Source organism: Macrobrachium rosenbergii, chromosome 51 (genome assembly GCF_040412425.1).
Source record: "Macrobrachium rosenbergii isolate ZJJX-2024 chromosome 51, ASM4041242v1, whole genome shotgun sequence".
Lineage (NCBI taxonomy): Eukaryota > Metazoa > Arthropoda > Malacostraca > Decapoda > Palaemonidae > Macrobrachium > Macrobrachium rosenbergii.
The window spans coordinates 74,363,912-74,386,068 of NC_089791.1; the positions used below are offsets into that span (position 1 = coordinate 74,363,912).

Here is a 22,157-nt window from a genome sequence, read left to right on the forward strand (position 1 = left end):
GAAAATTTGGGGCACCCCATCGATCGACCTGTTTGCAATGTCCAGGAAGCAATGTCTTCCCTTCTGCTCTCCAGCCCTGGACCCTCTGACAGGGGTGATAGATGCCATGCTCCAGGACTTGTCGGAACTAGACGTCTGAGTTTCCTCCGTTTGGCATGGTCAGAGAGGTGTTAAACAAGTTCTTCTCTCATCAAGACATCTCAGTGACTCTAGTGGCTCCTTTCTGGCCAACGAAGGAATGGTTCCCAGATCTGCTGCTACTTCTGGTGGACCTTTCTAAGACTGCTCCCTCAAAAACCGTTTCTTCTCAAACAACTCCATTTCCACAGGTTCCACCAAGGTTTGTCCTCTCTGGCCCTGACAGGATTCAGACTGTCCGGAGCCTCATCAAAGCGAAGGGATTTTCAAGAGTGGCTGTGGAGGCTATTGCTAGATGCAGGGGCCAGTCTTCTAGCAACCTCTACCAGTCTAAATGGACAGGCTACCGGAGATGGTGCCATAGAAATAATGTCTTTCTTCTTAGACATCTGTAAGCCAGATCGCTGACTTTCTGCTCTTCTTGAGGTCACACAAGAAATTATTGTCCATGTTAGGTACTTTTTTAAGCACAGAGGGTTGGACCTGTCCTCCAACCAAGACCTCGGTGATCTCGTCAAATCCTTCGACATGACCAGACAAAAGAGATCGGAAAATGTCTCATGGAATCTCGACCTGGTCTTGAAGTGGCTGTCAGTCCCAGCCTTCAAACCCCTCTGTTCAGTCTCTCTAAGCGACCTAACTAGAAAGACACTCTTCCTAGTTGCATTAGCCACCGCTAAACGAGTCTGTGAGCTCCAAGCCACTGACAAGAAGAGTAGGTTTTACTCAGAGAGATGCAGTATGCTCCTTCTCTCTCGAGTGCCTTGCTAAGAACGAAGACCCTTCCAAGCCCTGGCCTCGTTCCTTCTTCATTAAAAGTCTAGCGGACATCCTCAGTCCGGAGGAAGGCGAGAACTGAAATACTATCTTCAGAGGACTGAGAGGGTTAGAGGCCCTTCTAGTCTTTTATGGTGCTCCGTTCGGAACCCCTCCCATCCGATGTCTGAAAATGCAACCTCCTATATTTTGAGTGACTTAATTTCAGAGGCGCACTCTCAGATCCAGGAGGACACTACCATTAAGGTTAGAGCACATGAGGTTCGAGCGGTTGCTACTTCTCTTGCCTTCCAGCATAACATGTCCCTCTCCTCCATCTTACAATCAACGTATTGGAAGTGCAAGTCAGTCTTTGCATCATTTTATGTGGAAGTGGAATCGGTTTTCAAAAATTGTAGTACTCCGTTATGACCCTTATCCATGACTGGCATGGTGCTCGGAGAGGAAGCATGGGTGCTCTCTCTCCGTCCTCTATCTCCTCACCTTGATGCAGGGTGTGTTGAGTCCAAGGTGAGACTGGAGGTACATAGTACCTGGATTACCCACCAGTTCTTTTAGTGGTTGGGTGTGGTCTTTTTTATTGTAGTGTAGGTGACGCGTTGTATGTTTTTATTCTAGTCTATGCCCAGGGAAGGGCACCTTTTAACTTTGCTAGCACGTAGAGTACCTCCTTCACTGCAGAGTCCCCCATTAAAGTAGGAGGCAACCCATGGCTATACCACCACGCCACTACTGGTTAAGATGAACGACAACTAGAGGCAGTACCCACCTGCAGTGGCTCTCTTACCAGATAAGGAAACGACAAGCATTGTACCAATGCTGGCAACTTTTCTGTTATCAAAGTCATTTTTTTCTTAATGTTTTGAGGTAAAACATGTCCATTTATCCCACCTCTTGTAAGTGTAGATTCAGCTATGTAATTACTTGGTAAGTTTATATAAAAATGACATTTTTATAATCAAGTTTTATATAACACTTGCCTAATAATTACTGAATCAGAGCCCTCCCTCCTCCCCTCACATGGGCATCAGGGCAAAAATGATTGGGCGGGGTCTAGTCACCTACACTAGGCAGTTTGAATAGTTACCGCGAATTTTGAAGTTTTAGGCTGCCGTGGTTGTTTGTTAAACAATAACTGTGTAATTACTTGTTAAGTATATATAAAACTTTATTTTATTATAAAAATGTCATGTTGTTTATGTCAGTTTTTTGGTAAGTGGTATTTATGCATTAGCAAGTGGTTGTTCATTATAAGAGGTAATTATGAATTGTTACATAAGTTTGGTAATTATGTGTGAAAGCCTAGCCTAGTACAGTGTACTGAAAATAAAATTCAGTCTACAAGCATAAACCCAGTACAGGATTGTCTACCAAAAATGAAATTTGCCCAGTGAGTAAAGCCTATTTTCTATAGTGTAGGCATTTGTTTCATCCTCAAGGAGTTGCCCCCTGTGGGTCTGTCAGAGCTCCATGGTGACCAAAGTAATATCAAAGAATTCTCTTTTAGTTGTTCTTGTGGCCAGGTAATGTGTCGTAATGATAAACACTATGACACGTGATGGGGTATGTAATGAACTCAAAGATAAGAGGGCTCTTTCCCTTGTCTTACAGCAAAGCTGTACCTAGGTTCTTTCTTTCATCAAACTTGCTACAAGAGGAAGTGATTATTGTGCATGCACGGTCTGCCATATTGTTGACAAACACACTGGCAAGAGACCAGGGCGCCATTACCTTTCATTGGCCCATTTGGAACAGATTCAATTATTGTCAGCGCTCCAAATTTTAACAATTATGGAAACACCTACAGGAGAAAAGCCAAAAGAAGCAAGTTTAAGTGCTTAGTTTTAAGTCCCAGTTAAAGTTTTAAACTTTGTAATTGGTAGTTAATTTGTGTGAAAGCCAAAAACCTGGCTTTTCTTGCTAACACATGGATGGCTTTCACCCTTCATGGGCGGGCATCATCATATCAGTATCTATAACAGGTTTTGAGTGATGGACGGGCTAACTCATGTGAGTATTAATATTACGCACCATATGATTTGAATGAATTTAGCGGGAAAGATGTTCATAGTACTTCAGTGGTCGTTGAAGAATAATAAGTGAGGCTAAAGGCATTTTGAAGAACCTTGACAAGGAAGGGCAAATGGAATATTTGCCCCTCCTTTAATCCATTAATCGCACTCTGTATATCCCTTTCAACTTTCTCTTCTCGAACATGTGACGCCTATTGTCAAATCTGGCCAGAGAACAAGTGGCTGCTAGTAATTTTATTCAACACCACAACTGCATCACATGGCTGATACATGATGCATAGTGTGTACAGGGCTTTACTGATTTCAGGAAACCACGATTTAGTTGTACAATTAATACCGAATCCTATGATATGACCAAAACTTTCCTGTCTTGTGTAAAATGTGACATAAATGAAGAAATATAAAATATATTAAGTTGTCTGAGCTACAGATGTTGAAATGAAACTGTAAGTGAGCTGTATACCTCCCGGTACCAGCCAGTCAGAGGCCACCAAACATCTCGTAGGCCCAAGAATCTACCTGAAGTGAATCGGCTATAGTAACCAGTTTAACTTGTACACAGCACGTATTGTCATTAAGAAACGCTATTGTCTGGAAGGGTATGAAATATCGTAGCCAATCACTGAGCATTAACAGTTTTACCTATCTGCTGCCCGACTGGTAGCTATAGTACGTTGCCTTGTTTATGTTTTTAAGGAAAGAAAAGACTTGACAAAGGTAAACTTTACGAAGACAAAAGCCGAGCTACTGAACAGTACTTGTGTTTGCGTAGCAAATGACATGAGTGAAAGAGAGAGAGAATTGCCAGTTCCCCCTATGTAGCGTAATTCAATCCTCAAGAGATTAAAGAGAAGAATTTTGTTGCTGAAGAATCTCTGAACCAACAATTTTGCACTAAAAGTAATAAGAAGGAATTCATTCTATTCATGTAATCAGTAAAATACATACACTATTAAAAACTACGTATTGCATTTAAAACACGCACTTATGTCATCGTCAGCTTCTCTGAGCAAAAGTTCTTTCTCAGACAGAATACAGCTAAAACCTGATTGGCTGGCTGGTTGCCATGAAGGTCTGCTAGCCAATGACTGCCCTCTATTTCTGTTCTATTTATAGACATATGTCGTGACAGCACTAAGTTTGAATGGTACCGTGATCATGATTATTTGGCTGCTGATGGCAAATATTACTCAATAACTTGCTTTATGTAATTATTTCTTCATGAAAACATGAATTCAACAATAATTTTAAGTTTCATTAATATAGTGGTATGAAAAATCCCACAACAGTCTGTCGTGGTGATGCATCATCACTTGCGAATCCTATTCCCGGACTGTCCTTAGATTTACGACTGGAAACTGATGACGATATTACTAACAATAAAAACAACCCTCTCCAGGATCGATATGATGAAATGTATTTTATAGTCTTACTTATCATTAAAAATCACAAGTTGAATTACAGTTATTTTGATCATTTATATTTTTACTTTTTACGGAGTGCTTTTGTTGAAAACAAAATGTGTTAGTGAACTTATGGTTTTAATTGTCCCACTATTTTATTATTGGTGAGCTTAATATTATCTCACATTCATTTAACAGTATATTAATATAAATAATAATAAACTATAATGAATAAATAACAAAATTGAAAAAACATGAAAAAAGGGGAAAAAAATGTTTTTGCTGCAATAGTGATGTTTGATTATGCTGCTGACCCCACAGTTCCGAAATCCGAAAAATTCCAAAAACTGAAACAAATCTGTCCCCGAGGATTTCGGATAAAGGATTGTGTACCTGTAATCTAAATTCCATTATCTTACTTTTCATTTTAGAGACTCCACTTCTTTTTACTTTAATTATGCATTCATGTTTTGGCCTAGGCATCTACATTATGTGGCTGAATTCTATCTTTTTTATCATGTTTTATTCTTCATTTTTCATCTTTTACCATGAGCTTTAATTCAAATGTTTCTACATTGGTTTATTATTCATACACTTTATAAAAATAATGAAATACAGTATATTTATATAGGTACAGTATATATATAGATATCGTCAGTTAAACCAGACTATCTGCTAAGATGGACATCCTGGCCCCCTATTAGTCCATCTTAACGAGGGTCGACTGTACTGATAAATACAGTTATTTAAATCACATTATACTAAAGGATACCAACTTTTAATAAAATAATCTTGCACAGTGTAAGAGAAAGAGAGATTAAATTGTATGACTTGATTTTTTTTAGAGGGCATGATTTTAATTTTTTTTCCCCTTTGCTACATTCCCAGTAAATTATAATTTTATGGTATAAATGCAGGTGATAAGCATGAATGGAAATAACCCATAACTCAGTATTTGTTTATTGGAAATGTTTTTGAAATTTTGTTTGTATTTGTGAATATCGTTTGTCATTTTTTGTTTCCATTTGAAGTAACTTGAAATTGACAGATATTACACTTCTTAAATGGGGTCATACTTTTTCCAGCATTTGAATTGGCAACTTGTAGTTAAAAATTAGCTCCTAATAATTAGAGTAAGTGGTAGTAGGAAGGGAAAGTGTGGGGTTCTTGACTTAAAGATGGCTGCACTGTATCTGTACAGAAATTTTCAAGATTTCCAGTTACTGTATATTGTTGGATAACATTGTTTCCAGAATATTTTTAAAGAAGGCTTTTTTGTAAGATTAGATGTAATGTTTATTCTTTACAAGTTAATTCAGTGCATTTAGGTTTTAAGGAAAGTTATTTTCTCTTCATAATGTTTTTTGTATATTTTTATGGTCAAACAGTGGTTACCATTGGAATTTAATTTATATTGTAATTATTTCAGAGAGTTCCTGAGAACACTGGTGCAGTTTCCTAAACCTATTGTTGCTGGAGTAAATGGCAATGCCATGGGATTAGGTGTAACAATGTTGCCACTGTTTGATCTAGTCATTGTTAATGACAAGGCAGAATTTTATCTCCCTTATGCAAAGTTGGGGCAGATTCCTGAAGGTGGCGCTACTTATACTTTTCCAAATCTCTTTGGGAAACTAAAGGTAAGAAAAATAGATAGAACACAAGTTGATTTGTATTTGAAAAAAATTGTAGTGAAGCATTTTATTCAGTTTTCAAATATAGTCAAGGTATTTAGTTCAAAATATACCACATGAAGGAGGTCAGTAGTTATCTTCCTTGAAAGTGAATAGATGATCATACTGATGAAACTTTACTGCACATTTAATTTGAATTATTCATGAATTTTTTTACTATATAGTCCATGCAGCTCTTCCTGGGTCATAAGGTAACTGCATCAATGGCACTTGAAATGGGCCTTGCTTCAGAATCCATATGGCCTGCAACATATCAGCAAGAACTTATACCAAAAGTTGCCCTTCTTGCAACTCAGTCTGCTCAGGTAAGAATTTATTAAAATATTTCTTTATGTTTTAGTATTTGATTCTCATTAACAGTTTATCAACTCTTTTGCAGATATAGTAAGTTAAAGGAAGTACATCTTTTGGCAGTTTTCCAGTCAAATTAATAAGAAGTAAAATGTTTAAGTTTTATGCATTTGATAGTGAAAACAAATGTTCTATTGGAGATACAAACCTCACTTTCCAAATGTGGTGTCATCCTACTGTGCATCTCTCAGACGACTGTGTATACCATAGACTGAGAAAACAAAAGAATGTAGGTAAGCCTCAGGCATGATGCCCACACTTTCCCAGCCTACCTTCACTGTGGTTGTGTTAAGACTTATTGTATCTAGTGCATGATACATGTGTACTGGCAACCTTTTTGTGTGTCTTTTTTGCCTTTTGGGAAATCTTGTGGTGTATTTATGACACATTAGAGTGAGATAGTGTCACATTATTTCTAGCAAGAATACAAATGGGGTCCTACAGTGAGAAATTGCTGAGATACAAAGTGCCATGGGTATGACACATGCTTATCTTTTTGTTATTGCCGGAAGCACGGAGGTAAGACCCAAGTGTTGTTGTTGTGCAGGGAAGGAAGGGCACTGTAACAAGTTTGTCTCCTGTTGCAGTAGACCTGCATTCCATTTGTGTTTTCTGTGGAGATGGATGTGTGAGGGATTGCTTTCTCCCGAGTGGAACCCGTGCAAGAAGGGGAGATGAAAGCAGAGGAAGGAGGTTTTGTCCAGAGAACCTATGTTGATTCCTTTTTCTTGTTCCATTGGCTCCTGTCAGAGACAGTTAACCCTTTAACGCCGAAGCCCTATTTACAAAAACATCTCCCATATGCCGGCGGCGTTCGGTGAGTTAGCGCCGAAGCGGAAAAAAAGTTTTTTTTCAAAAAATCACAGAATGCTTAGTTTTTAAGATTAAGAGTTCATTTTTAGCTCATTTTTTTTGTCATTGCCTGAAGTTTAGTATGCAACCATCAGAAATGAAAAAATATCATTATCATATATAAATATTGGAATATATGACAGCAAAAAAAAAAAAAAACTTGTATATAATTGTATACAAATTGCGCTGTAAGCAAAACGGTTAAAGCTAATGAGTTAATTATTTTCAGTTGTATTGTACACTAAATTGCGATGATTTTGGTATCTAACAAATTTTAAAACGATCAAAGCAACACAGAAAATATTATCACAAAATGATGCATGAATTAATGTAAGCAGCAGGCGTAAAAAATGTTTTTTCAAAAATTCACCATAAATCAAAATATTGTGCTAGAGACTTCCCGTTTGTTGAAAAATCAAGCTAATGGATTGAATATTACTAGACTGTAAGTGTTTTAGCTTACAATTGCAGTTTTCGACCATTTGGTTAGCGTTAAAGTTGACCGAAAGTCAAATTTTTTCTATTTATCGTGATTTATATGAAAATATTTCAAAACTGATAAAAGCTACAACCATGAGTTATTTTCTGTTGTATTGTACATGAAATTGCGCACATTTTCATATATAAAACTTTATGTAACGACTAATATAAAGCGGTGCAAATATTACAACAACGACGAAAAGAATTTCTGAGATGTTCGGCCGAGTTACGGCAAGCAGAGCGTAAGGAAAATGTTTTTTTAAATTCGCCATAAATCGAAATATTGTGCTAGAGACTTCTAATTTATTGCAAAATGAAGTTAAACGATTGAATATTACTAGAATGTAAGAGTTTTTAGCTTACAATTGCGTTTTTGACCATATCGGTCGAGTTAAAGTTGACCGAAGGTTGAAATTTTGGCAGTTATCGTGATTTATGTGAAAATATTTCAAAACTGATAAAAGCTACAACCATGAGCTATTTTCTGTTGTATTCTGCATGAAATTGCGCACATATATAAAAGTTTATGTAACGAGGTCCCGTTGCTAAGTAACCAATTGGTTCTTAGCCACGTAAAATAAGTCTAATCCTTCGGGCCAGCCCTAGGAGAGCTGTTAATCAGCTCAGTGGTCTGGTAAAACTAAGGTATACACACACACTAATGTAAAATGATGCAAACATTACGACAACATGACGAAAGAATTTCTGAGATGTTGGCCGAGTTACTGCAGCGCAGAGCGTAAGGAAAAAATTTTTTTTCAGAAATTGACCATAAATCGAAATATTGTGCTAGAGACTTCCAGTTTGTTGCAAAATGAAGGTACATGATTGAATATTATTAGAATGTAAGAGTTTTAGCTTATAATTGCGTTTTTGACCATTTGGTTGAGTTAAAGTTGACCGAAGCTTGAAATTTTGGCAGTTATCGTGATTTATATGAAAATATTTCAAAACTGATAAAGCTACAACCATGAGTTATTTTCTGTTGTATTCTACATGAAATTGCGCACATTTCCATATATAAAACTTTATGTAACGACTAATATAAAACAGTGCAAACATTACGACAACGTGTGAAAGAATTTCTGGCGCGGACACAAGGAAAAAGTTTTTCAAAAATTCACCATAAATCGAAATATTGTGCTAGAGACTTCCAATTGGTTGCAAAATGAAGGTAAATGATTGAATATTACTAGAATGTAAGAGTTTTAACTTACAATTGCGTTTTTTTACCATTTCGGTCGAGTCAAAGTTGACCGAAGGTTGAAATTTTGGCAGTTATCGTGGTTTATATGAAAATATTTCCAAACTGATAAAAGCTACAACCATGGGTTGTATTTTGCTGTATTGTACATGAAATTGCGCACATTTTCATATATAAAACTTTATGTAACGGCTAATATAGAGCAGTGCAAAAATTACGACAAAATGACAAAAGAATTTATGAAATTTTCGGCTGAGTTACGCCTCGTGTGTAAGAAAAAGTTTTTTCAAAAATTCATCATAAATCGAAATATTGTGCTAGAGACTTCCAATTTGTTGCAAAATGAAGGTACATGATTGAATATTACTAGAATGTAAGAGTTTTAGCTTACAATTGCATTTTTCGACCATTTCGGTCGAGTCAAAGTTGACCGAAGGTTGAAATTTTTTGTAGTCGACGTACGGTACGTCCACTCGGCACCTAACAGACAATTTTAGTCGACGTATGATACGTCCAATAGGCATTTAAGGGTTAATCAGCTCAGTGGTCTGGTAAAACTAAGGTATACTTCTCCACTCTTGCAATCACTCTCAACTTCCGAGTCCAAGCTACCCCTCCAAATCCTGGAACTCGATTCCTCTTCCTTCACACCTCTCCCCTTTTGTGTTTTCTTCTTTCCCTATCTTTCCTTACTTTTCTCTTTCTCATCACCTTCATTCACTTCACTTATACCGTCCTCATCCATGGCAGGTACTCCCTTACTCTTACTTGATAACTCCCTCCTTTTCTTATGGATTTTCTGCTTTGTACCTTTTGCCTCAGTGTCCTCACTTCCTTTCACAACACCAGGCTCACTCTTAGCCACCTCGGCCACTTTCTTTTGACATCTCACACATTTTCTCATGTGTCGCCTGAATCCTTGCAACCAAACTATTTTCCCTTTCATGGGCTTCCTCTAACTTATTTTGCAGGCTGATCATCATGAATGTCAGCCTATCCCACCTATGCTTCCAACCTTGCTCCCCTTCACCTGACCCAACACCTTCCAAACTTGCTCCTCCGCCATCTCCAATTTTGAACCTCACTCTTACTTTACTATCAAAGCCCTATGTTGCGTGCCAAAATATGTAGGGGTTTTTCTTCTACACAATTGGTGTAGGATGATGGGAACAAATTTAGAGGTTAAAGACAACTCTTGACTTCAGGCCTGGACCTAGTATTTTAATCAAATCCTTCGGGCCAGCCCTATGAGAGCTGAAAGTCAGCTCAGTGGTCTGGTTAAACTACTTTAATAATAATAATGTCCTGGAAAAGGCCCATGGTAACCCTTTCTTCCTAGATGTGGCCCTCTGCAAACTGGGGAACAAAGGGCAAAGAAGTAAAGACAGTCCAAGTTATTGTGTATTCACAATGCAAGAAAAAAGAACCAGATACAAGTGATTAGCATAAATGAGAATCCACATTGAGGTACTAACATCAAACCTTTATGGAGGAAAGAAACAAACACAATTCACTGAAAAAATTCTGTAATATAGACAACAACTGGAAAGAAGTGCGTGGTAATTCCCACAAGTAAATGTGTAGCTGCTAATAGATAGCCACAACATTACACTTGTGATCAAAAATGTATGTCAGTAACAGATAAGTACCTACTAAAGTATAGAAATCCACTTTAATAATAATTGGGTTAATATTGTAGAAATCCACTTTAATAATTATTGGGGTAATATTGAAAGCGGCAGTTCTATAGAGAGGAAGCAATCTGGGGAATTAAAAACAGAACTGTTTAATTGCTGCAAACCATCTTCATCTAAGTAGGCAACTGGTTGACATCATTGAGTCCAGGTTGGGCTTATATCATACTATCATTGTTCTGTATGTTTGATGAAACTGTAGTCAGGGGATATTTGGAGATTAGGCCTATATGTGTGATTATGTGGTGCAACCACTAATGAATTTAATTTTTTTTCACTTTATGGTAGTTTTTAGATCTCATTTACCTATTTCCTAACATCAAAGACACACCCCCAATTTTGACTTGGGGAGGGAGAGAAATAAATAAGGTTAAATCACTTTCACGAGTTGGTGGCTTTGTTGGCTGATGCATCACATTGGCAATTGTAGTTTTTCATTGTATTTAATTTGATAATACTATTCAGAAGATAAATTCTTAGTCATAAGGAACAAGCTTACAAGGGCCTTTGGCATGAAATCAAGCTTCCAAACAATATGATGTTCATCTGAAAGAAGTTATAGAAGATAATAGGAAATAGAGAAAGAAGAGATCATTTCTCAGAAAAGGAAAAAATTATGAATTGATAAATGATAAAAAATATACAAGGTGAATTGTTTTTGGATAGTAGTGCTTTGCATCTTCACTTGAACTTTTTAGGTTATAATTACACAACATCCTCGGGGAGACTTTCACAGTCCTGTGGTGTGAGGAATAAAAGACCCCTGGAAATGCGAAGTTCGACAGCATGGCTCATTTACTGCATATTGGTGCTACTGTTCAGCAAATTTGGTTACTCTCAGCAGGAAAAGAGGATCAGCGATCAGTTGTGATAGCAAAAGTTCTCTGTTAAAATACAAATTATTAGAAGTTGACAAAAAAGAGACCATCCGTTGCTGGTCCCAGTCAAGTGTTAGGAAACAAATCTACCATCACACAAACCACTCTATCTAAAAACATATAAATATCTAGCAGAAGCAGACATCCACACCAGAGAGTATTATAGTAACAGAAGGACAGTGACCTAAAACAGGTTGCATTGATTTTATCAATATGTGCTGATGCTTTCATTAGATGTTTCTCAGAAGTAAGATGTGAGTCAGAAGTTAAACCAGGTATTGTCAAAGCTTCAGGCACATTCAGCAGTCACGTCTACTTGAAGGGGGAGAATAGGGTTAAAAATCATTATGAGATCTACTCATCAATAGTGTTTTCGTTTTACTGAAGTTCAGCCTCATACCCCACCGACTACACCATTGACTAATCTGCTCCATGTTACAGTTGAGACTTTGGGGAAGCTTTATTTCTCATAAGTGAAAACTAGTACACCCACAAGTGTTGCATCATCAGCATACTGAATAACCTTGTTTTCCAGGTCAATACCTTGTGGAACACCAGAAATGATAAGACCTGGTTCACTAAAGATTCCATTATCTGCAACTAACTGCTGTGTACCTGTAAGGAAATCTTGACGTAATCCTACAACATATCCACCCACTCCAAGATTCTAAAGTTGAAATGAAAATAATTTAATAAATTGAAATCAGGCACTAAAATCTATTTGAATTACTCTACATCATAACCTTTATCAAGATTCCCTTGCAGATGGCATGCGAAATCTAAAAGAGCATCACAGGTACCCAACTGCTTCCTGTATGTGTATTGACTATTAGCTAAAAATCCTTTGGATTCCACATACTTGTATAATGGTTTAAAAAAAGTAAGTTTTTGTGAAACTTAGAAGGCACAGGGAGAACAGAAATTAGACTTTAGTTCCTGGTCTGCATATAAGCCACTCTTTGAAACAGGCATTGTATTACTAAGTTTGCACTCATGAGCAAAGATACTTTGTCAACATAAAAGTCTGGAGAATCTATTGATGTTGGGAGACAGCACACTAGAAATCTTTTTTAAGAAATAAAGGGAAGAAACCATCAGGATCTTCATCCTAGCTCTAAGATTATCAAGAATTTTACTAGCATCCCTAGAACAAAATGCAAATTTTGTAAGAACTGGTTCAGGATAACAAGTATCAGGGAGAGGGACATCCTCTGGCAATTGCTGAACTTCAAAAGCTCAATGAAGCAGTTCACCCTTTACCTTATGTCCAGTAACCAATTTACCATCATCTGTTAGTAGTGGTGGGATGGAAGACGAGCCTGTCCCAAAGATGGAAGATGCCAATTTGGTCCACAACAAATAAGTAATTTCTTCAAGTTTCCTCTTTAAGGAAATTAAGTAATTTCTTCAAGTTTCATTTTCAAGGAATTATTATAATTTTTCAAGTTCATTAATTTTAATATTTAAATTTTCTGAAGTTGACATACCAGCAGACTGAAATACTTAAAACAGATTACCAAGTAATATACTGTATTCAGTATAAACTGCCCAGTCGTGTTTTATCGGAAATATTCTTGGACTACAGTGTTTTAGTGAGTGTAGTAGGAGGGAACTACAACTGGCACAGTATTTAAGAAATTTGATAGTATTGGATGCAGCTTATGCAGAATTTTTTTTTTTTTATCAAAGGAATAACTTAAGCAGCACAGTAGGAAAATTATAAATATGGAATAACATTTTGTAACAATTACATTTTATAAAAATTCACACAGTACATATATTAGCAGCAAGGAAAACATTTTGATCTACAAAACCTGAAAATATTTTGGACTTTATTATTTGTAAAAGTACTTCATAAGCATTTTTTATTACAGTATTCTTGTTATAAAATAAGTTTTACTGGTAAACCCTTTTAAAGTACCACAAATTCATGTTTGTCAGCCAATATTGTTCTCATGCAGTCAGTGTGATTTAAAGAGAATGAGAATATGAGTAGTAATGATACTGTATACAACAGTAAGTTACACTCATTGGCTTACCCATCTACCATAATCTGCCGAGATAGGATTGAATCTGGAACTATATACAGTATTTTTAGTTTTATGATATTTTTGTTTATTTACTAATTTATTCTTGCATAATATATATTCAGAGATCATACTTCTGATTACTGTCTAGCAAAAATAGCTTCTGAAGGTAGGATAGGACTATAAAAAATGTGACTAAAGGCCTTTGGTCTTTAGGATGTACAGTAAATTTCCAAGATTTATTTAAGGAAAAAATAGCATCTTTAATGAAAGGAGATGCAGTATTTATTTCAGCATTACTTTTGAGGTATTTTACATTTAAAATATTTCTCAATTTGTAAGTATTTGCATTAGTATGTTTGTGTAAGAACCTGGATGGTATCTAAAATGTTTTTTGTGATTATTTTCAGAGTATGGAGGCTACCAAGGCATTAATGAATCACCATTTGATAACTAAACTTGAGTTAAGTTTGGAATCAGAATGTCGTCTTCTCTTACAACACTGGACATCACCTCACTTTGCCCTCCTTTGTAAGCGCTTCCTTGATAGCCACCACATTCATCTTCAAAAACCTGTTAATCTGCCCCTTTAGTTTTATGGGGGTTCCTTTCCAACATGCGTGTATGGGAACCCCCTCGGAACTTTTAATGGTGACTTCTTGAATGTTATTCTTGTATCAAGGATATTTCAAGAAATGATGAGATTTGGCTTTTTTTTTTTATAGTTGATGCATTTATAAAGTCAGAGAACTATGCTATACAATATGCAGTTCATGTGTGCCTCCCGCTCGCTCTAGATTAAAGACAAATTGCTCATGAAATAGCAGTCTGGTCAGTCTCAGTTACTGGTGAAGGTCAGTTCTTTACATAGATGCCAGGTGAACATTAAATTTGCGCTGCACATGAATTCCACTGTAGATCCATATCATTTTTGTGATGAAATTATTCTCAAGACGGTATTTGGGTCTTGCTACTTTAATTTCTTTGTGGTAGTGTATGAGATTCTTACCAAATGAAACTGTTGAAAAGAAAATCTGTTATGTTTAGAAAACTGAGAATCAGTGATGTGATTAAAACCAGTGATTTTGGTTTCTGAGTGATTTAGCAAATTATGACATTTTTGAAGAAAGTGAAATTTGTGTGTGAACTTTTTGATAATAAATGTCTTGAAACTTGAAAGAGTGGAATTTGTGTGAATCCAAATTCCCTCATTAATCTGTGGCCTTTTTGCAGACTATTCTTCATGTGGGTTGAGCAGATCCACAAGAAGATGATAATGTATAGTGTATAGTTCATAAATATTAAGAGAAATATATATTGCCACCTGCCTTGTCAGTGAAAAGGAAGGAGAAAATGCCATCCTGGTTTGTGGATGGTGCCTGTGTATGCAAACCTCACTTGTGTTCTACACGCACATCTATATACATTATGTAGATCATTATAGCTTGTCTTGGCACAAGAAATTTTTCCAAAGGCAGGTTACTCGAAGGAAAATTAATCCTGATTGGAAATAATTTTGTATAGTTTTCAGCATGTGACTTTTGTAGATAAATTTTATAGTGGAAAGTTGTTGATGACTTGAGTACAACCTAAATACGAGGATATCTTTGATAGTATGCATTTGTAAGAAGTGCGAAAACTATCCTCTATAGAAAGTTAAATTTTTTGTGATCAAAAGATTTATTTTACTACCATACTTTAAAGTGATAGCTATTACATTTATTGGTGGGTAGAACAGTTAACAATAAATGATCTTGAGATAGGTTAGGGGACTGCATTATTATCCATGCTGAATCTGTTGTATATACAGCTTTACTTTAGTTAGTTCTTCCTTGTGTATATTAGTTTTATGGTATAAATTAACATTTATTTATCCTGTATACATGTATTCATTTTGTTTGTAGACTAGTCATTGGTCCAAATCTTAGTTTCTTCCATTTGTCACATATTCAGGGAATCCATTATTCCTTTTTATTCTTTATCTTCATGCAAACTTTTTTTTTTCCTTCCAACACCTTTCACATGATTGTGCTCTGTAAGATGGGTCAGTAAGTTATAAAGGCTTGTGGATATGATTGTGGTATTGGCACAGGATGGTTTATTTTTCAGTGAAGCCTCATAGCAATGTGGAAACTGATAAATATGTGGTACATGTTTAGACTATAGCTGTATGTGGGAAGGAAAAATACACAAAAAAGCTTCTTTATGCAGTATGTTCTTTTGACACCAGTGGAACAAGTAGATTTAATTCTCTGTAACTTCGTCAGTTGTGTCAAATGAATTTTTATTCTTGCATGGTAGCTGGTGAAGGAAGCTTTGTCCAAATTACAGTAGTTGATAAGAACACTGGATATTTATATTTTGATGATGTGGAATTGGTATTGGCAAGAAATACAGGACAGCTGAGACTACTATTATCTATAAAACAAGACTCAGGGAATTAAGTTCCTATAGTTTTCACTTCCCTTCAAGTCAACATAGCACCTTAGATTCAAGTAATGAAAGTTCACTTAAATTTTTTGTGGTTTTCTGTACTTTGCTGTGAGCATTTGGAAAAATTTTCATCCTGGTACAAGCCAATCTTCTCTGGAGTCTTTAGTAGGGTTTGTTTGATATGGAAATGATACAAAAGTTTTGAAAACAAATGAACATTTGATTTTATATTTCCATTACCTCACAAGAACAAATAGATAACCTACTCTATTTTGAAGGTGGAGCAAATTTTCACATTTGACATTAAACAAATATGTTTATCTTTACAAGGGCTTAATTGCTGCTCAGATTTTTTTTTACGTTGGAAGAAATGGCTAATATTTAATATGTAGGTAATTTTATTAAGTATTTATTAAGACAGCACTATATGAATGAATTGGCTTTGGCTATTTTGTAAGTAGAGGTTTTATATGTTTATTGGTAAAATATGGCTATGTTTTATATTACTGAATTAATTGCTATATACAGTATCATTTTATTTTGAGTGACCCTGTCTGATGAGTTATTGGTCAAAATTTTTTCATAATGCAAAGTTTCTCTTTCCCCTCCATCACAAAAAATTAAATGAGAGTAAGTATTGTGTTCCCTTATCTCATAATTTGTATGAGTAGTATTTGAAAAAAACTAGTGGTATGAGGGCCAAATTTTAAACTTTAAAATGACTGTGTTAAGTCAGAAGAAAATACATGCTTTGCCAACAGAACTTCCAAAACATTTTGCTAAGTGTAACTTTATCTTGCCAGGATTGGTTGTAGAAGAGGAAATATAAAAAAATTTTCCACAATTAGCCTTTGAAATTGCAAAATGCTTAAGAGACAAAAAACTGTACTAACTAATGCTACAATGAAGTCTCTCTCTCTCTCTCTCTCTCTCTCTCTCTCTCTCTCTCTCTCTCTCTCTCTCTCTCTCTCTCTCTCTCTCTCTCTCTCTCTGCCCAGAGTTGTTAATGTTAAAAAAAAGTGCATCATTGCCTTTGATTATTAGGTGCCATTTGTAAAAGGAAGTTGCATCAAAATATGGCTAGGTGTAATTGAACACTGAATTAACCAGTTTGCTTGCAAATCATAATTTGATGTCATATTTTATCTTTCTGGTACATCAAAGTTTGTTATATTTATTTTACAGTACAGTGTTTGAAGCCCTGTGTAGCGGTACTTTTTCTTCATAAGGCTCTTGTGATAACGCTGTGTTCATATTACAGCTTATGATAATGCAGTATTGAAAGATAATGTATTGTGGTTCCTTATGTGGAAATTTATGAAAGCAGTCAGTTAATATAGAACAATTGCCATTTATATTTTTTGGTACAGGATTAAATTTCTCATTTTCCATAAGGAATTAAATGTTTGTCATGGATGTTAGCTCGTGGTTATGGTGACTGGGATATATTATGCACCTTAACCTCTTGTGTATCCTGTTGATTACATGGCAAACTAAGTAGCATTAATGTAGAGACTATTTGTCCAGTCATGTTTTTACATTCTTCTCACTAGATTTGAGAGAGCTCTGTACTGACTTTTACTAATCAAAAAAATCTTTGAAAGTTGAAAAAATTTCAATTGCAATATTTTATATGCAACTTACTTCTCATAGGCTCTGTACAAGCAATAAGAAAGTTATAGGGCAAGAACATTTTTATATGTTATATTTAAAAAAGACTTGTGTAGATTTTTTAGTGATATTTTAGAATATCTTGGAATTAGTTTGTGTTTTATTGCGTTTGTCATTATGTATTTTTTATTATTCTGAAGAAGATTCGTTTTATAACACTATAACAGATCTCAGTGTATTCCCCAAAGTACAATCATAATCTTGCTTGAACTTGTATGATATACAGGCCCATTTACCCCCCTGTCTTATGTCACTTTTCTCATATTAGTATTTGATCTTTTGTACATATTGTTTTGTATGCATAAATATACATGCATATTTTCACTAGTACAGCTCATATTTCATTTTCCTAATTGAAGATGCTCCAGGGTGGTGGTGGTGATAAAAAAATAATGAATTGATAATTGTTACAGATGCTGAAGGCAAGTAATAATAATAGACTGGTCATTGTTTTGGGTCATTTATTGGTTAAAGCTCATAACACGAAATTGTTTGTGACTACTGTATACCAAAAGCAGACTAACTATTTTTACAACATACTGGTCCTGAAATTATTACTCCCTAAGTATACAGTACTATGCAATTGCTCATTATACACGTAATCAAATACTGGTATGCTGAATGCTTATTTTTCTATTTTAATGCATTCACAAACAGGTATGGCACAATTTATATTACTGTCATTAAGTTACCAGTGTTTATTACTCTGGTTTCGGTCTATACTGTACAGTTGATTTGTTAAAAACAATCTTGGAAAGGTACAAAACATCGCCTGTTCCTCAGTAAAGGTCTGTGTGTGTACATGTTTTACATACTTTTTTTTCAAGGTCCAAAGAAAAGGTCTACCAAGCACAGGTAAATGGGAAGGGGGTTAGTGCATCTCGTGCAGTGCACTATAGGCATTACTTACGGTTCTTTGCAGAATGCCTTTGGCCCCTAGCTGCAACCTCTTTCACTCCTTTTACTCTACCTCCTTTTATATTTTCTTTCTTCCATCTTACCTTCCACCTTCTAACAATTGATTCATAGTGCAACTGCAAAGTTTTCATCCTGTTACACCTTTCAAACCTTTCGCTGTCAATTTCCATTTCAGCGTTGAATGACCTCGCAGGTCCCAGTGCTTGGTCTTTGGCCTAAATTCTGTATTCAATTCAATTCTAAAAATGCTGAGAACTGCCTATTATAGATAAATGTGATGTTACCTTGTCATTCATTTTTACATATTTACTATGCTATAAAAACAACTTTTTGCATTTCAATAACTAGGAAAACATAGTAAATTAGGTAAGAAGTTAGCATGATTTTGTGGAATTTCCAGTCTTTTTCTGGTAGATAAGTGGGAGAGGGGTGTAGCCCTGTCAATCATTTTGACATAGTGATGCTGGGCAAACAGAGTCTCTCTCTCTCTCAATCAAATATGAATTGCTGTATCATAAACAAAAATATGAAGCTCTAACTGAAACTATGAGAGGAAATGGCTGTACTTGAATATAGGGGTAACTTGATTAGTTTTCACATGTAGCTGTCTGCCATATATCTTTAACCCTTAAGGGACGGATTAAGTCTCAGTGTGAAGTAAGACAGGTTTGGGGAGGAGGACAGATTGAGTTTCAGTGTGAAGCAGAATTATGCACCACTGTTATGGTAATAATGATTCGAAACAAAGGTGTCAATACTTCTATATGCTATAAATTCACTAATGGCAACTTTTATACAGACGTGAGAGTTAGGCCAGTATCAGTAATGCTTGTGACTTCAAGGGGGAAAGTACTGCATCTCTCTGTCTCACATGAGTCTTTTTGTAAATTTGCTTGTAAATATACGATGGGGTTGCTGTTGTTTTTTGTTTTTGTCTTTTACGATAGTATGTTGGTTGTAAATGTAATTTTACAAAGAAAATTGCAAAGAAATGTTAGAAAAAGCATGTAAAAGTAAAAAAAAAAAAAGTTACTGAATCTTCCTTTTCGTAAATTTACATGAATATTTTACAACAAATATGCCACAAAATTTGTTACTGCTTTTATTTCTTATCTGTTTTGATATTGTGTGAGCAGTAATAATAATTTTACAAAATACAATAAATTTATTTATTAGAAAAAACATATATAAGTTGGTAAAATTTACGATTGTCTTGTAAATGAGGCCCCACAAGGGGTTGTAAATAGTAATTTTCAACTTCTCGTGGAAGGTAGGGAAAATTTTTTAGAATTTTTTTTATTTATTCATTGTGAATGTATGTGTCATTCTCTTTCCATTGATGTGATTTTTTTGTTATTTTGCCGACCTCAAAGTTTCCTGGTCTGGGGTGCTGCACATTGATAAATTATGCCGTCCCTTAAGGGTTAAGGGTAATGTTGTAAGATGACTTTGAAATGATATTAAAGTATTTTAGGATGATAGTTTGAGGTATGTTTGGTTTTTGAATCATTAAAATTGGCAGTAAACTATTAAGATAAGCATTTTCAGCATGGGTCTTTGGTGTTTGATCTATTAAAAAACTATACAAAACAAATAAACACGTTACATATGCATAAAATCTCTCTCTCTCTCTCTCTCTCTCTCTCTCTCTCTCTCTCTCTCTCTCTCTCTCTCTCTCTCTCTCTCTCTTATCTCAGTGAGAGAGAGAAAGAGAAAGGAAGAGACAAAAAAATGCAAATCCCCCTTCTGACTTGTATACACAAAGCATATGAGCTTTGTGGTTGGTTATTTCCAACCCTCCTAGCCAATAGCATGTTGTCATGGGGTGTTGGGCCGGGTTTTGCCACAAGCTACATCCAACTCCTGCAGCCAATAGCATGTCATCAAGGAGCCTATGTCAAAGCAATAAAAAAAAATTTAACACAACGTGTGTATGCATGAGCACATTCGATGGTGGCTTTGTGAACTACCTGGAGTTTGTTTCATATTTTTATGTTGATACTGTACAGTAATTAATTTTTCATTAAAGGATATATTAAGTGCCAAGAGAGAGAGAGTGAGATATGGGGAGTTGCCTTACGTGAAATATCAAAAGAGTGAAATTATTCATGAAGCAGGATAATTTGCCCTGCCCCCCCCCCAAAAAGTCCCCCTTTCAACATTTTTTGTAATAATGTGTTCAAAAGTTAAATTAAGAGTCTAAAGTAATAAAACAGTACGTTATATGAAGTAAAATTTTCAACAAATTTTGTTTTCATGTATGAGCTAAAAATTCAATTCACAAATTTCACAAACCGTTTGGTGAAAATGGCGCGCAGCTAACCAGGATTGAGGAAGGAGAGATGAGATCACCTCAAGGATACTGAAATGGTCACAGTAGGCAAAGATAAAAACAAAATCAGTTTTGTTCACATTTTGCAAGGATAATCGGTATCAATAGTGTGTGTGTGTGTGTGTGTGTGTGTGTGCATGTAAGAGACAGAGAGTACAGTCGAACCCCGGTATTCAAGGGGGATAGGGACCACAACCGCCCCCGCGAATACAGTAATACCTCGATCTTACACAATTCGAGTTGCGCGAATTCACAGACAAACAAACTTTTCATTGGAACCTAACTAATTGTCATACACGATTTTTTCACAGACACTCAACATTTGCGAATCCTCGAGAGAAAGTAAGAGAAATAAGGGTTGTTCTTGCTTAAGAGAGTGAAATTATCTATCAGTTATTACGGAGACAGCGAATAACACAAGAGAGAGAGAGACTGCCTTTGAAATATCAAGTTAAATTATTTATGAGTTATTATGGAGACAGAGAGAATAACATGAGAGAGAGAGAGAGAATTTATTCTTATGTTAGTTATCAAAAGGTGGAAATTCATGATTTATGAAGGAAAACAAGAGAAGAGAGAGATTAGAGATAGTACCAGAAATCTTTTAACATGCTGTGGGCAACAATTGACACATCTAACAGCTTTGCCCTCGCCCCTCTCTTCAAAGGTTTCTCAAAAGATCAGGAATGATATTTGTTTGTTTAAAATATCACATAATTTACAATAGAAATGTATAAATTTTGTAATTACAGTGATCCCTCTCCACATCGTGCTTCAACTTTGCCGGCTTCACTGCATCGCGGATTTTTCAGAAATATTCATCGAAAAATTAAAATTAAAAAGTACCGCCATGTCAGTAGCCATATTGCAGAAAACAGCGATGTTTCATCATGTTACGCAAGAAGAACGGCTTGCGAGACCAACGCGCAAGGACTGGAAGCTTCGTATATACCCACGGGCACTCGGACAAGGCACGTGATTGGTTCCCGGTGCGAGATCGACCAATGAGAGCACAAGTGGATGTAACCCGTGAGCTGATTGGCTGCGCAACATTGCATCATCACGCAGCTTCTTCCCCTGCTGGATCCCTCTCGTTGCCACTCTTGTGCTGTAGACGCTCTCAAGTGTACTGTATCGCGCACATTTTGTGTTGTGTGTTGTGTTAAAAGTTAACTTGTCGTGCCCTTACAATGCCTCCTAAACGCCGTGCCCCTGCAAAAGGTTCCTCTAGTGAGCCCAAGAGGAAGAGGAATATGATGAACATTAGTGAAA

General features: G+C 35.9%; 1 protein-coding gene across 3 annotated transcripts in view; it reads left to right on the forward strand.

Annotated features, from left to right (window-relative positions):
* The window catches only part of LOC136833489 (putative leucine-rich repeat-containing protein DDB_G0290503), a 119,767-nt gene extending 101,802 nt beyond the window's left edge, over positions 1–17,965 (forward strand). For all 3 annotated transcript variants that reach the window (XM_067095703.1, XM_067095705.1, XM_067095704.1), the window contains exons 5-7: positions 5,781–5,991; positions 6,210–6,350; positions 13,942–17,965. In XM_067095703.1, coding sequence (XP_066951804.1) covers positions 5,781–5,991; positions 6,210–6,350; positions 13,942–14,124 — 535 coding nt within the window. In that variant the 3' untranslated portion in view covers positions 14,125–17,965. The remainder of the gene's footprint in view (positions 1–5,780; positions 5,992–6,209; positions 6,351–13,941) is intronic.
* Positions 17,966–22,157: the final 4,192 nt, after the last annotated feature.